The following is a 16,711-nucleotide window of genomic DNA, read 5'->3' on the forward strand; positions in this document are numbered from 1 at the left end:
TGTCTCGAAAATACCACTTAATACATAAGTGTTATAATACAAGTAATTGTTACACTTTTTTAATATGTTGAAAAGACAACTTGATACATAAGTGTTATAACATAAGTAATTATTACATATAATATACCAATTATGATTTTGAAACACTAAAATATTTCTTCTCGCTATACTCCTTGGGTCCCACATTCCCTTCCCACTTTCTCTCTCTAGACCGATTATGTTTTTCAAAACACTAAAAAATTTCTTCTCTATCTAACTTTTGACAATCCCAAAAATACCCCTACCTTATCTATTAATGTACCATTCCCCCCCCCCCTCTCTCTCCCCCTCTCTCTTTAAAACACGCACACCTAGAACCTCACTCTCCCAAAACCTCCAGAGCCTTCTTCCTTCCGCCGAAAAGCCAAGCCTTTTCTGAGAGTTCTCCACCTGTTTGTGAAAATGTCTAAGGAAGTAATCGAGGAGGGACAGGCCCGCCACCACGGGAAGGACTACGTTGACCCACCGCCAGCTCCTCTCTTTGACACGGACGAGCTCAAGCGCTGGTCCTTCTATAGGGCCCTCATCGCCGAGTTCATCGCCACTCTCCTCTTCCTCTACGTCACCGTAGCCACCGTCATCGGCCACAAGTCCTCACCCGGCGACTGCGGCGGCGTTGGCCTTCTGGGCATCGCCTGGGCCTTCGGCGGCATGATTTTCGTCCTCGTCTACTGCACCGCCGGAATCTCTGGTAAAATACCAAACCCGCTTCGTTTTCAGCTTAATCTTGGAAACCCATGTCGATTTTTCACCCTTTTGGTGCTTGATTTCTGATGGGTTTTGCCGTTGTGGTGTATTTCAGGTGGCCACATTAACCCAGCCGTTACGTTTGGCCTTTTCTTGGCCCGCAAGGTCTCGCTGATCAGAGCCGTGGCTTACATCGTTGCCCAATGCTTGGGAGCCATCGCAGGCGTTGGGCTGGTGAAGGCCTTCCAGAAGCACAACTACAACTCCCTCGGCGGCGGCGCCAACTCCGTGGCTCCTGGCTACAACAAGGGCACTGCTCTGGGTGCTGAGATCATCGGCACCTTCGTCCTCGTTTACACCGTCTTCTCAGCCACTGACCCCAAGAGGAGCGCACGTGACTCCCACGTGCCTGTAAGTTTCAACGCTTCGGTCCTTTAGCTCTCTTGATGTAAATATTTCTGTATTTTGCTGGGTTTTGAGTTTTTGTTGATATGGGTTTGTGCTGGGTTTGCAGGTTTTGGCTCCACTGCCCATTGGGTTTGCTGTGTTTGTTGTGCACCTGGCAACAATCCCCATCACCGGAACTGGAATCAACCCAGCAAGGAGCTTCGGCGCTGCTGTGATATACAACAACGGGAAAGTCTGGGATGACCACGTAAGAATCAAAACTACATGCCATTTTTGAGGTGTTTCTGATGATCTTTTGAGTTTTTAACTGATGAGGTATTTGATTTTTTGTGTGTAGTGGATCTTCTGGGTCGGACCATTTGTGGGAGCACTGGGAGCGGCGGCGTACCACCAGTACATCCTGAGGGCTGCGGCGATCAAGGCGTTGGGATCATTCCGCAGCAACCCCACCAACTAAAACGAAGTTTGAAGAAAGAAGGGAAGAAAAGAAAAGGGTTACAATGATCTGATGATATTTTGTTCTCTATTTGTTAGTGTGTATTGAGAGGATGGATGATGATCTCATCTTTCTGGTTTCTCGATTTATTATTTAATTTCTTAATTTTAATTAGCTAGATTTGGATGATGTTTATTAATTTTTGTTCATGAGTAGTGTTTTTTAATTGCAAAGACTACAATATGTCGTCTCTCCTTCCTCTCTAATTAGACTTCTTCCAAATTAAGTCATTCAAAACTCCATTTCATAGTAAAAAAACACGTATAAACACCACCTGAAACGCCATTTCGAAGAGGAAAAATAAACCGTACCCCAGCTTTCTTTCTCTAGTTTGATCAAGTGTTTGTCACGTATTATCGTGAGCGTAATATTAAAGAAATTAAATGTGAATAACAACAAAATTGACGATTAATTTATAATTTTAAATTTTAAATTAAAAAACCCTTTTTGTTAAGTGACAGAAACAAAAGTTTAGTCCGAGTTGCTCTCATTAGGCAAAGCTCAAAAATTGAAAACCTAGCTTAGTGGCTCTCTAATCTCTCTCTCTCTCTCTCTCTCTCTCTCTCCATGCATTGCACAGGCCAAATTTTTACTTAAAACTGCTTACCTGTCACAACTAACTAATTTCTAATCTCACAAAGTTGCATAAATTGAATCGCGGCCCTTGCTATGCGCGTGGGATTCTTGTCTCGATAGCCTTGGATTCCAGTGGGTTCGTGACACGTGTCCCTTTGAGGAGCAATGCATTGCATAGATTCCTATACCTAAAAGCCTGCAGGTTTTGACGAGCGACACATAAATTTTTAATTGTGATTGAAATATATCACGTGTTTTAAAAAAAAATCTGACTGAAACAACTTATAGTTGCTTTGTACCTCTCTGAAAAGTATGACACGACAGGTGTTGGTCCAACTTTTGCGAAAATTTTTAGGTGTACCGGGTACACCAAATTTTTTTGGTGTACCCTCACTCATTAGGATTTTTTTGGTGTACAAAAAGTGAGGGTGCACCAAATTTTTTTGGTGCACCCTCACCATTATGAGTGAGGGTACACCAAATTTTTTTGGTGTGCCGGGTACACCGAAAAATCCCTCTAACTTTTGGAGCAGCATGGGATTAATTTCGAGGATGACTCCCGACTGGAGTAGACTGGACGGGACGGGACTATTGTCCATTGAGTGATGCCATTAGGAATGTGAGAATCTAGAAAATTGTTTAATCATGTATGTTCGTAGTAAGTAGTACGAATTTCATCAGTTTTCATCAATTATTATGTGTTTATTTTAAATAAAATATTTACAATAATTTTTAATTGTATGATGTACGATGAAATTTGGTAATACATCAATTTGTCCACTATTAGTAGATAAAATAATTTCTTTTACTTCCAAATGAACATGACTAAAAAATTCTCGGAATCCTCACAAAGATGATCAGGAGAGTATCCTCATTCGCCATAGAGGACTTGCATGACAGTAAACATCAAAACTATCGAAGTTAGTAGTGTCTCAAATCAATAATACGAAATCAAGCCAAAAATTTGATATACATGGATTCATCAGAAGTATCTGATATGCTTCGGTGGTGTATATGCCCTATTTTGACAACATAAAAAATGACTGCATTGCTATCGCTTTAAAATAAATACAATGATACAATACAACCCATCTATTAAAATGGCAAGAGTTTGAAACACAATTTTGTGTTCTTAAGTCTTCGTTTGACTTTGTTTTTCTTTTTTTAAAGGCTATTGCATTTTAAAGTTAAGCAATAAAAAATTATTTGGTAAAAATAAAATTTTCTATTTATTTTAAAAGTTACGGTCTTTATACAATAGATTTTTAGAGACTATGTAGGTTATTTTCAAAAGTTGTTTAAAAAAATAAAAAAAAAACAGAATTGATAATTTAATGAATATTTTTAATTTCTTTAATACTCTCATTAGTTTTTATAAAATGACATTATTTATTGGAGAACAAAATGAACACCACTACCATCAACATAACTGCCACCACTGCCACAATCATCATGGCCACCACCATCGTTACTGTTACCGTTGCCCCCATCATTATTGCCACCACAACACAACCGCAACCACTGCCTCTCCTACCACTATTGTTACCTCTATACCCCAATCACCACACCTTACTATTGGCACCACCACCATACCCCTATTATATTTGCTGCCAGCACCGCCACCATTGCCCTCACCACATCTCCAAATTTTTCATTATATACATATATCAATTCTACATTAAACTTTTTTTTTACTGCTTTTCATAGTCACAATACTTTTAAAAATTCGGTTCTCAAATGTTTGACTACTTTATTTTACAATTGATTATTCTTGAAACATAACAAAAATAATTTTTAAGAAAGCACAGTAATGCTAAACTAGCCCCAAGTAATATTATTGTCAGGGATGAATGGCATGCCGTGTAGCCTGCATTTGCCACACAATGGAGTGCATGTCATGGGAAGCACGTGGGTGGGGTGAAGCTCATAGATTACCCTCATAGAAAATTAATTACAAATAAAAAAAAAAAAAAAAAAAAAAAAAAAAAAAAAGCAGAGGAAAGTAGAAAATTACCTTTTTGTATTATTTACTTTTATTTATTTATTTATTGGTCTCGTGTTTTTCACGAGGAGAGACAGGGAGAGGGAGAAAGTGGTCATCACGGTGTCAAAACTGGAATGTTTGGGGGGTCTCTATGTGTGGTCCTCACCTGCCTACTACCGCTACTGGGTTCTTCCCTCAAAATCTTCGTCACGAGGATGCCAGTGAGGCTGAGGTTTGAGTTGCGGTTCAAATTATTTCATCAAGCTGCTCCTTATTTTCCAGTATTTCTTTTCATAAGCATAATCAAAACGCTCTCTAGAGGAAGAGACAGACTTGCACTTCTTGGGATGCCATAACGGTATTTCAAACTAATCATGATTTGTGTATGACGATTGAGGTAAACTCTATCGTGTTTTACTTTTTATACTAGAGATATTTGAAAAATGGGAGAGAAAATCAAACTCTAAACTCATATGCACGGTGAATGATAATGTAATTGAGCTACAAACCTTCTTATATGACGGTATTCTGCCATGGTCCATTATGGAATGTACTTATAATCTTAGAATCTAACTTGACCATCAAAGTATAAATTATAACATCAATTACTCTATCACGTGACAAAATGTTTATTCAACGTTGAAATTGAAATGGTAAAAGAAAAATAATTATCCAGCTCAAAAATTAGAAAAAACAAAATATGCTTAAGAAAACAAGAGTGCGAATACCCTACTACCTCACATACAATTCCAGAGAGTGGCTACCCTAAACAAGTTGTACATGCAATTCAATACCCTTTTTTTTTTGGGGTGTGCTATCCCCACACACCCCATTTTACTTCTCACACACCCCTTAATAATTTATGTCCATTGATCTTTTTCAATTCATCCGATCCGACGGTCAAAACTTAAAAAGATATGTGAGAAGTAAAATGGAGTGTGTGAATATCATAACTTTTTTTTTTTCACCCTCTTTGGAGGCTACCCTATACGACCGTTAACTTCAACAACCCTCTATTGTTTCTGTTCATTATTTTTCCTTCAAAAGAAGCAAAAGAGGGAAAAAAAAATGAAGTCTTATCCTTGTAATCAATCACTGTGAAGAACATGTTCCAGAGAAGAGAATATAGTGAAGATAATTTTCTTTTGAATTTAGCTACTCTTTTCACTTTCATGGTGAAATAAAGAAAGAAAAGGGGAATAATCTGGATGGGTGGGGATGGGGCCAATCAAACATTGAAAAGCAGTGCAAAAGAGCTACAACATTTGAGAGTTTTGCAGGTCCATTATATTTCCCTTTTGGAAAATGCCATTATTCATGAAATTTTAAAGCTTGTTTAAACAGGACTCGAATATAGAAAGTTTTAGTCAACCATCACATCAGGTCTCCAATCTGATAGGATAGGACTTGTTTAATTTAAGCAATTAAGATAAAGATGATATTAGCAATTCCACATAATTCTAGGCATTTCCATGTCATTCTCTAATAAATTCCCTAGATAATCGGGCGGATTCAAATAGACAGTCAACTACGATGCAGATTAGTGGAGAAGAAAATTTCTGTTTCCATTGTACTCTTACCCCGCGGAGACATCGGCAGCCGACCTCTGCAAATGGAGGGAGAATATAAAGGATATGCAAGCGGAAACAAATTCTAACAAAATATTAAATATCAATGTCGTAAGTAAAAGTAAATAAACAAACAATCTCAAAATAAGTACCCAAGAGATTTAACGTGATTGAGAGTACAACCTACATCCACGGACAAAAATTTCACTAAACAAACGGAGATTACAAAATAGTGTATAACTTTCACAACCCAAATCCTAAAAATTACAAACCCTAAACCAAATGAATACAGAACAAAAAACAAACAAAAAAGATTCGCCCAAATTGTTCACTAACTCACAAACTCACAAATTGACTCACCAAATTGCCACACGAATGAGCCACACAAAATAAAACAAACCCTAAGGTCTTATTTATAGAGCATAGGACTTAGGTTTACACAAGAATCCTAATAGGAAGTAAAATCCAAAACCTAATTGGCAAGAAAATCAAATCCCTATCTTATAAGGATAAAGAATCCAACAAGGAAACAAAAAACTCAACCCAAATAGGACACAAGTAGCCTAAATAGGATTCCAAAATGAAATGGGTAATACAAACCAAATTTCTGAATATCCTAATTTTGGGTTGGAAATCACAACAATGTCCACACGAACACTTGTTATGCCACTTCAACTATAACAAAATCTGAATTTCACAAACCATTTTACCTTTAGATTCCAACATGTATTACAATTGAGTGGCACCATGTTATGTTCCTTGTAATTGTGATTGCTGTGTTCACAAGTGTCAGGATGAAATTGTAAGGAAAGGGTTAATTGTAAGGAATTTTTGGGGTTTTATTACAATAGTAGTAAGTATAAGGAGTCAATTGAATAGACTTTGTCCTTTAGTGCTGAGCTAACATAGAGGTTGTTAAATTCCCCACGTTTGTGGTGGCAAAAGGCAGATGGAAAATTAATCAGAAATTACTTCCCTGTTTGGTTCCTTCTTCCTCTTCTTCCCTTCTCGCCATTCTTCCATTAACGCAGGTCAAGGTTGACCCAGATTGTTGGGGTATTAACATTGGTATCACCCACTGATCCTGGACTCCCTTCCTCGTTTATGCCCCTTCACCGCACCATTCCCATGGATGATTGTGTTTCCGCTCTGGAAACTACCATTGCTAACCTTCCGGCCATGCTTGCGGAGGCGGTCAACTCGTCCATTCACTCTGCGGTTGCTGAGGCTTTCACCGCTCAACTTCTATCAGCCCTCGAAACTCGCATTCCGGTGTATTTCGAGCACTTTCGCCAGGAGCTCGCTGTCTGCAATGACCAAACCCGATCTTCGATTTTGGGTTGTCCCGATCGTTCACCAAATTCTGATCTGGACCAGATTCCGCCCCCACATCCTCTCCTTGACCCTAGCAGTGGTCAACCCTATCGATTGCCATAGACGCCTCGGGTTGATTTTCCTCACTTCTCTGAAGGCGACGACCCCCTCGCCTGGATCTATAAGGCCGACCAGTTTTTTGTGTTTTACAACACTCCTGACGCATAGAAAGTACTCACTGCATCCTTCCACCTTGATGGTGAATCTTTGGAATGGTTTAAATGGATGGATTGTACTCGATCCCTCTCTCGTTAGGAGGATTTCACCAGAGCTTTTTGCAGCGAATTTGGGCCATCAGAGTTTGACGATAGTTCAGAATCTCTGTTCAAACTACGCCATACCGGTACCCTTCGTGAGTATATCTCTGAATTCAGGCGTTTGGCTAATTGCACATCTGATTTAAGTCATATTTTACTTAAGAGTTGCTTCTTGGGAGGTCTCAAGCGTGAATTGAAATATGATGTGAAACTCCATAAATCTACCAATGTACATAAGGCGATAACCATTGCAGTTCAGGTTGATACTAAACTTGCTGAGTTGAAATTGCTGGTTCCTCGAGCCATTACTGCGACTAAACCTAATTACCTAGCTCCTACTTTCCACCATGTTCATCAATCAATGCTAGCACATAAGTCGAAGTCACCTATAGTGACATGTACGACTCATCCATATCTCATCAATCAATGCTAGCACATAAGTCGGAGTCACCTATAGTGACCTATACAACTCATTCATATATCAAGTAATGTGTCAGCCGGATCCACCTCTTGTGGCCTATACGGCTGAACCTATAGCTCATCAAATATCACACTGCACACGAGTCAGAACCACCTATAGTGGTCTGTACGACAAGACTAGGTGTAAATAGGTACGCTCAAGTGTTACGATCACGTGAAGACTGTGCGAATAATCGCGGGTCACCTATGAGTCGGAACCACCTATAGTGGTCTGTATGACAGGACCGTGCACCTATCTTGAATCCAAGGTGAACATAAGGTGCGGGAGGTGAACATCACGTGAAAGATTATGCCCTAGCCACGGGCAGGAGCACTAACACCGGGGTGCAGGTTTATCAGTTATTAATCTATCTAATATAACATGTATGACTCATAGGCAACCTGTACGACAGTGTCGGAGTTGCCTAAAACATAAACCTAGTCATGCCATAACTCCATCATTTCAACTAATACCATAAACTCACTTGAACTTACCTGGGTGTCCCGTGTTCATCTTTGCACTTCAAAGTGTTCACAATAATTATGTGCAGGTAATATGCATATAGATATACCATGATGCAATCTAATACTCAACCTGTCATAGCATTTCAAATATACACATACATACCATGGCATAAAATGCATAAGCTATAACGCCCTACTCCCGAACTATTATTTTCGGGAATAATTATCGGTGACAAGCCCAACTAGATACTAGTTTAATTAACTATCATTACTTACGTTTCCTACTTCAATTTCTTGATTCTTCACATATTAATTTATGACCAACATTTAACTACCAAAACATAAGGTTAAATCTCACATTTTCCACCAATGTCCCTCACATTGCACAATTCCCCAAACAAGGCTATTGTCTCAATTATTTAGTCTCATTTATTGTATGGCTGCATCTAACGTCTCGTTAGACTGCCTATGTACCCTAACAGAGATCAAGCCATTCGTAGTTCGCACTAGTACTTCAAAGCATTCATAGTAATTATATGTAGGTAATATGCATAAGTCAACTTAAAATGTTTATGGAATTATCAATCATGTGTATATATACGATAGAAAGGAAAAGACCCACTCACTTGAGGTCCACGCTACGACTCCCTAGTGCTAATATCGAGACATCACAAACCAACGTCGCCTAGAACAATGATCAAATCACGTCTCAAAGTTCTTACCAATAGAATACATAATTTACATAAAACACATCCCTACGAAATTTAGTCCGGAAGATCTGCATCACGGATTTCCAATCCATTACTTGCAAAGATCCACATTATGTTCCTAGAACATTATCCTAATGTTCCATTACGATCCAACGGTCGGATCTCTGCCAATTGCCAAAACCAAGTGGCGGTCAACATTTTATTTTGTGACCTTACAAATCCAATTCAGGAAGATCTGTACATCGGATTCCTGATCTGTAAGTTTATTGGTCCTCAAATATTATGTACTCTAATGTATTAAAGTTTGGTTAAGATCCAACGGTCGGATCGTCGATTCACACTTTTACCAAATAACGTATCGTAGAGAATTTAGGTTCCAACCATCAACCTATGTCATACAATTCTCAAAACTGAACTCAATGCATCTAATTTAGCCTAAGAATGACATCGACAACCCCCTGGCTCCCTGGCCACGCGCCGCCGTGGGTGGCGGTCAGCCGCCTCGACTCGCTGGAAAATCCAACTATTTCCAAAAATTCCAGAAATGAAGATCTCAAAGAGTAGAGCAAACTTTATACCTGCGGCCAAGTCCAATTTGTCCTGGGAAGGCTCCCATTTGCCTCGAACCCGCCGAAAACCCTAGTTTTGGGTGTGTTTGATTCAACTCTAAGGATGCTCCGACGTCCCTACCATTGTTTGGGCTTTGTTCTATACCTCAAGGGGGGGGGTACTAAAAGTGGTGGTAATTGAGCAAGAACGTTTCAGATTTAGTGGATCTCCACCTAAGGCCAACGTACCCACCATGGGTATTCTCCTCAAAATTGAACTCCCCATCGTCATTTTTAGTGTAAAAATGGAAGAGGGATCGATTGGCCTTGAGGTAATGATCATTTTGACACCAAGATCGCCGTCCATGTTGGCTGGAGTTGGGAGATAAAATTGAGTTGGGTCACAGTTCATCAAGGGAACCGGCCGATCCCCTGCTTCTTCTTCTCCCTCATTTCCTTCGTAATTCTTCTCTCCCATTCGTCACTCTCTCTCCTTTTTCCTGATTGGGCAGTGACCATCCTATTTCTCTCCCTCTCCTTAATTGCCATTAGGCAGCCTTCCCCCTTTTTCTTTTCTCTTCTTCTTCCTTCCTAAATAACTAAAAGATATTAATATAAGATTATAAAAATATAAATAGTAACTAAAACAAAAGTACTTCTTGGGTTTACAGTTCCGTAACCATAACTCCAAATTCGCTTTTGCTTATGCCTACGCGTCCGTACCGTTGAGTACTACAGGAATACTCAAAAGGAATATCTTGTACGTCTCACTATACGTTGGTCAACAAAAGTCAATACCCTCGCCTCAAGGGCCTTTTCGTAAAATCATGCTTTTAAAATTTGTAAAAACATAAAATTAGGGACGGGTCGTCACATAAACCCCCAACATGTTGTTGAAAAAGTAAGACATGGAGAATATGAATGAAAAATTGGACAAAAATTCCAAAATCTCACACCAGGGGGAAATTGGCCAGTTACATGGGATAATCAGCTAAAATTAAAGTTCATGGTGAAATTGACCAATTATAAAGTTCATGGGTAGTTGGCTAAAATTAAAATTTAGAGGAGAAATTGGCAGCTCCTTTCAAGTTCGAGTGGGGAAAGGAATCAACAAATACCTCTAAAAAAATGACACGTGTCATTTGAAAAAGTGAAAATGTCCACTTGCAAAAGTTAGTGCAAAGATTGCTCGCATTGCTCTTTTGGCATATGCATATTTCTTCCCAAATCAACAAATCCCCATCCAACGGCCAAAATCCATGCGGAAGGATGGTGCTACTAGTATGGCCTTGAGTTGGCTAATATGGCACAGACAAGAACCTTGGCAGTTTACAAGGTATTATAGGGACGGGCTCTGAAAACCGAAATCGAAAAAAAATGGAACTAAATACATAAACTAAAACAAAAAAACCAAACCGATTGAAAATCGAACCAAACAAAAAACTATTGGTTCAAATTTGGTTTTGGTGGTTCAAAAATCGAACTGATTGAGATATAAATTAAGATTTTATTTATTTATGTTGGGTATTCATTCTCCAAGCTCAATTCTAAATCAACTATTAGCCTGATTTCAACCCAAGGCTAGGTAAACCCAACTTTAGACCCAAATATGTTGAGAGCCTTATTCCCTATATTTTTTTTTTTCTTCATTCTCTCTCTAATCTCTAGGTTAAAAGAAAAAGGAAAAAAAAATACTAAACTGAACAAAAAAAAAATTGAAAAAATCGAATCAAACCAAACCAAACAAAAACAAATTGTGAAAATTGAAACGAACCAAACCAAAAAGTAATTTCAAATTGGTTTTCAGTTTTGACAAAATCGAACCGAATGAAACTAAAGCCAGCCCTAGGATAATATACGAACAAAGCTCCTTCCTATTTGTACAGCAATCTAAAGCGGCTTAAGTGGTTGGCCGAGGCTATTTACCCCTCATCGAAAGTCTTGTATTCGATTCCTCCTCCTCCAATATCGCTTGCATAAAGACGACCAAAAACGACTGCCGAAGCTTAAAACGTTATAAACAAAACATCGTACACAAAGACAAGAACTACCAAACTTTAAATCATTTATTTTTCAACTACTTTTTTCTAGCTCCCTTGTGTTCATAATAACTTCACATATACGGAAGCAGGAAAAAAAAACTCAAAATATTAAAGTGACATGATTCTCAAATCACCAAGTCGGTAGGGTTCTACAATCCCAGAAACCTCAAGTAATTTTTAGCACAATTACCAAATAGCGAAACCGACACGATATAACCTACATTTACTTCACAGCTACAAGTATGAAAAGGATGTACCAGATTACAGTTTCACCCTTCAGAACATTTTATACGTTACCCACATACTACAGGTTTTACAGCTTTTGCAGTTGCTTGCTTCACAAGACTTTGTCCAACAAAGGTTTGCTTGGAAGATTTTCGACCTTGGACTTTATGTTACTGATATTCTCAGTGAAGACGGAAGATTTAAGCTCGAGCTCCCTCAGGTGGGCTCTCGTTTCAGCGACTTGCTTCTTGGCATCGGCAACCTCCTTTTCTTTCAGTGCCAGAACCTCCATTTGCGATTCAAGTTCTTTCCTTGCTGATTCTATATCACGGTCGCAGTTTGCCTTTGCTGCTTCGAATGCTCGATGCTGAGTGACGAGTTCAATGGCTTCTGCACACTCGTTGATCAGAAACCGGAGCCAACCAACATCCATTCCTGAAGATTCTACATCCTTAAGCATAGATAACATTTCTTTGACTTTAGTCTTTGTCAGCTGCTTAACCGAAGTTCGCTTCAACTCTTGGACTATATAACATACGCACTCGAGATAGTAAGAGCGCATGACAACTGATTCCAATTGACAGCTTGCGGCTATGTCACCATATTTTTCCATGATTGACTGGAGAATGGAAGAGAAACTTCCTTTCACACGGTATTTTCCCACAGAGACACTGGACTCAGAATTAACCGATCGTGTATCTTCATCATCACTATCTTCAAAAGCATGGAGAGTACCCGAGAAACTAAAGCCTGAGCTGTAAGCTGATCCAGTAGCGCCTTCTACATTGTTGACAGTACGATTTGAATCAACTCCTGGGGAATGAATCTTTTCATTGTCTTCCCCATGACCTGGTCGTTCACTAGCGACATAAGTAGCATCATTCTCTCGAGGGTTTTTGGGATTTTCAGGCTGTCAGAGGGATAGATAGCATGAGAAAAGAGTCAAAGTGATAAAAAAAAAAAAAAAAAAAAACACAGAATTAGTAAATCAATTGTATAAGAGAAGGGATAGAGAGAGAGCACACCATTGTGAGAATTCCCGATGGTGGCACTAACAGAGAGGACGGAACTTGCTCTTTTTTGAAGGTAGCATCTTTTACTTCAGCAGCCGGTGGAGAATAAGATTTATGCTCACCATTTCCTATTTTAACCTTTTCCTTAATTTCATCAGGTACATTGTCAAGCTCTTCAGGGCGCTTTGGTCTGGAACCAGGCCTTCGTCCGCCAAATATAGGATCATCAAGTGCGGAGCCTGCAATGAAAGCAGAGCATAAGTTAGGAAAAAAAAACATGAATACATCGCCATCCATGTGTATATGTGTATGGCAGGTGCAAGAGGACTGAATAAATAAATCCATGATCCGTCAGGTAGAAGAAGATTCACGCTCACCATTCTCTACTTGCACAATTTCTTTAGATGGAGCATCAGAGGGATAATTACACCTCGACCAGTTACATTGTCAAGCACTTCAGAGGGCTTTGGCTGAGATCCCTGCTTTCTTCTGCCGAATATAGGATCATCAAGGACAGAGCCTGCAGTTAAAACTCACCATAAATTAGGAAAAAGAAGTGTGATTACATCTGCACCCTTGAGAGTATAGCAGGGGAAAGAGGATATGTATAAGCACATTCACTATCGGTCAGGTGAAGAAGGATTTATGCTTACCGTTCTCTAATTTCACCTTTTCCTTGGACGGAGAAGACGGAGCATCTAAATGATAAATCACACTTCGGTCAAGCTCCTGAGGGGTGTTTGGTCGGGATCTCTCCTTTTTTCTGCCCAATATGGGAATATCAAGTAGTGAACCTGCCATTCAAACAGACCATTAAAAAAAGTGAACAGGGATTACAGTCCATGAGCATCACGTGCATGGCCAGTGCAAGAGGAACGAATAAATTCACATTCTGGTTTTTCCCTGAAGCTTGCCCAGGAGCTCATACAAACTCAAATGAAACAATTGGATTCTGGTGCAGAAACTCAGGCATTCGTAAGGCAGGGGTGAAAGTAAATTATGTTTATAGCATTGCAGGCTGGCTATGAATTGATGGCAGTCCTAGGACAGGGGAATGAAGTTCTGTCGGTTTTCCACACCATTAAGGATGGCAATGCCATGAAAGGTAAAATAAAGCGATGGTGAAAAAAGAAATATGTTAATTGGGAAGAGCATCTAATTGTTGTCAGACGAAAAACATTGTTTGACAGATGGAATCATTTGCAGCTTGCTACTCTACGTAGCTTTTCTTTGCTGCAGTTCAGGAAAGGAAAAATGTACATTTAACTTAACACAGCCTATTGAGAAGTCACCACATGGAAATGGGGAAAAACCTGATTCTTTTTTGTCCCCACGAGGTTCGGCAGCAGCGGCTCTTTGGCGGTAGAATTCAGGGTCATGGTAAGGATTAGATGCTCTTTTGTCTTCAGCCCCCTTTTTTTTGTACTCAACATCTTTAAAACTGCTGCCAAAATCTTTGGGAAAAGAAAGAAGAAAAAGAAAAAAAAGAAAAATCTAAAATTCCAACCTATACTCAGAAAACGATTACGAGATAAGGCCCCTTGAAGAAGAAACATTCTCAGAACCAATAATTCAAGGGAAGAAAACAATCTCTGAACCAATAATTCACTACACCGTGCGAAAACACGGGCATTCACATCTCGTGAAAAACTAGTCAGAATTCATATTGAAAACGAATGCTTTGATCTTCAAGTACTGAAGCATTTTTTTTATTTGCAGTTGAATAAAAGTATGGCTAAAGTGCTTTAATAATTCCTGAACCAGATTAAAAATCAGTTTGGTGGTGTTTTGTAGGCAGGGACTAAGAGAAAACATGTAGTTTAAGAAGAGAACAATTAACACTAACCTGATTTCTTTTTCGTCAACTTCCGGCCTTTCCCTTCAGCAATCTTTCTCAAGCAATTTTCAGTGCATTCATGGTAGGGATTGGCTACGTTTACACATTCGGGGTGTACCCTTCCAATCAGAGACATCTCTCCACTGAGATCACCAACAACCCTGAAAACCATAATTCCATTAAACAATTTTGCATTTTTATCAATCCAGAGAATAGAAGGTTCTCAAATTTAATTTTTTAAATTAACAAATTTTCCTCAAGAACTTGGGAATAGTCAGCTGAGCATAAAACTGAAATCCAATCATTCAAACCAATTAAAAAAAAAAAAAAAGATTTTTTCTAATAAAACCAAGAAAATTAACTCTCAGAAATTCTTACAACTTCAATAAATCTTCATTCGGTTGATGACAAAATATAGAAAAAAGAATACTTGAAATTGAACCTTTCACAATCAGGAAAATAAACAATCAAGCAAACAAGAATCAACATGCAGATAGCTAACATGCTAATTGCTATGTTAATTATTCATATGATAAGAAAACCCAAAAACTGAACCACAGCAGAAACTCAATCCCATAGGATTTTTCCACCTTTTCTCAGCAACCAACCAGAGTATGATTAATGAAAAGGAATCTTCAAAAACAAATACATGCACATATCATTTCCCAAACTTTTTTATCGCCACCCATACGATCATTCATAAGCATAAAAAATTCAACCTTCTCAACATACTCCCATGAACAAAATCATCCAAATCCCACCAAAACCACCAAAAACAAGAACCCAAAGAAAAAACTGAAGGGCCGGAGAGAGAGAAAGGACCTTGAATTCAATTGGGTTTTCTGTTTTTGATGCCGCAGGCGATTCAACAGGACAAAAGGAGGCGACTTATGTGTGAAGAGCAGCAGAAAGGACAGGCTGGTGGAGCAGCACTCTTGTTTTGACCATGGCGATAGCTAATGAATTCTTTCCGCGGCGCAAATAAATAAAAAAAAAAAAAACAGTGGTAGGTACTAGGAAGTTTCACAGCCTTTCCGATGTGAAAAGGATCCCATCTCTAAATGTAATGTCTTTTTATTTCCACGCTGATTATTACGGGACAAAATGTATATGTGAGGTGACCCACTGCCCCACTGCCAAGCTACTTTTGCTGACGATCTGGCTGGCGCTCTTGTGGATCCCACCCTACTGACATTGGCCTACAATCTTTGTGGAGGAAAATTGCTGTGTTTAGATTTTTAAGTTTATGTAAAATCAACCACGTAATTGACTTTGAGATCCCAACAAGGAGAACTAATTTTTTCTAGTTTTGGGACGCAATGTTTTTTTCTTGTTAATTTTTTTCTCAAGATTGATGAAAAATTTTGATTGCCAAACTGGGGGACACTTTCATGGACTCATCGTTTTTTGTATGTATTAATTTATCTTGGTTATTCAGCATTTAGACCTGCTTCAAATTTTAGAGTAAAATTCAAATTTTAAGTTTTAAACTTATTCTAACTCTTAGGAAAATATAATTTTTAACTCAGAACTCATTTCTATGACAAATTTAGGCTATGATTATCCCTGGGTTAATAAGGCTGACCAGCCATATATGTGTATTTTTTAAATTTATATTTTTGTAAAATTCATTGAATCTGATTAAGATCTAATATGATCAAGTCGAACGGTAAAAAAAGAAAGATCTAATTGTCTGTATTCAAATCAAATGGCTAAAGTAATTAAAAAAGGTTATTTATGTGTTTTATATTCTGTCATAGCGTTCCACGAGTTTCATGGTGTCGCTTTAGTGATTTTTCAATATTTATCGGAAGCTAAATGTTTTTAGGTTAAAATGTTCATAAAATTAAATTAGGATAATCTACATAAGTTTTTCTACAGTTACTTTAAGAAGAAAAAAATTAACCTAAATTCATTCTTTAATAATCTCAAACTAAAAATTTAACTAAGGGTTGAACGAGAAAAACTATTTATGAGTTAAAACCTAAAATTTTTAACTTAAGGATTGAGATGGCATTAGATG

At 38.5% G+C, this 16,711-nt stretch overlaps 2 protein-coding genes across 2 annotated transcripts; one reads left to right on the top strand and one right to left on the bottom strand.

Moving 5' to 3' along the window:
- Positions 1–339: 339 nt before the first annotated feature.
- LOC103965591 (probable aquaporin PIP2-8) lies at positions 340–1,836 on the top strand. The gene is made up of 4 exons (XM_009378668.3): positions 340–730; positions 842–1,137; positions 1,241–1,381; positions 1,472–1,836. The coding sequence occupies exons 1-4, from the start codon at positions 442–444 to the stop codon at positions 1,589–1,591; spliced, it is 846 nt and encodes a 281-aa protein (XP_009376943.2). The 5' UTR covers positions 340–441; the 3' UTR covers positions 1,592–1,836.
- A 9,883-nt stretch (positions 1,837–11,719) lies between these two features.
- On the bottom strand, positions 11,720–15,703 carry LOC103965590. Its single transcript, XM_048573849.1, has 7 exons — positions 15,408–15,703; positions 14,698–14,849; positions 14,165–14,305; positions 13,505–13,645; positions 13,237–13,371; positions 12,864–13,090; positions 11,720–12,748 (listed from the first exon to the last, which is right to left on the bottom strand). The coding sequence occupies exons 1-7, from the start codon at positions 15,416–15,418 to the stop codon at positions 11,951–11,953; spliced, it is 1,605 nt and encodes a 534-aa protein (XP_048429806.1). The 5' UTR covers positions 15,419–15,703; the 3' UTR covers positions 11,720–11,950.
- Between the last annotated feature and the right edge of the window lie 1,008 nt (positions 15,704–16,711).

This window comes from the organism of the source record quoted next, unplaced genomic scaffold, assembly GCF_019419815.1.
Source record: "Pyrus x bretschneideri cultivar Hongxiangsu unplaced genomic scaffold, Pyrus_bretschneideri_v1 Contig7, whole genome shotgun sequence".
In the NCBI taxonomy this organism is placed as follows: Eukaryota; Viridiplantae; Streptophyta; class Magnoliopsida; order Rosales; family Rosaceae; genus Pyrus; species Pyrus x bretschneideri.

Coding starts and splice junctions, on each gene's coding strand:
- LOC103965590 (XM_048573849.1), bottom strand. Junction 14,306..14,697: donor GTTGACGAAAAAGAAATCAG/GTTAGTGTTAAT, acceptor CTTTTCCCAAAG/ATTTTGGCAGCAGTTTTAAA. Junction 13,372..13,504: donor AAAGGTGAAATTAGAGAACG/GTAAGCATAAAT, acceptor TTTTAACTGCAG/GCTCTGTCCTTGATGATCCT.
- LOC103965591 (XM_009378668.3), top strand. CDS start 442: ATGTCTAAGGAAGTAATCGAGGAGGGACAGGCCCGCCACCACGGGAAG. Junction 731..841: donor CTGCACCGCCGGAATCTCTG/GTAAAATACCAA, acceptor GGTGTATTTCAG/GTGGCCACATTAACCCAGCC. Junction 1,138..1,240: donor CACGTGACTCCCACGTGCCT/GTAAGTTTCAAC, acceptor CTGGGTTTGCAG/GTTTTGGCTCCACTGCCCAT.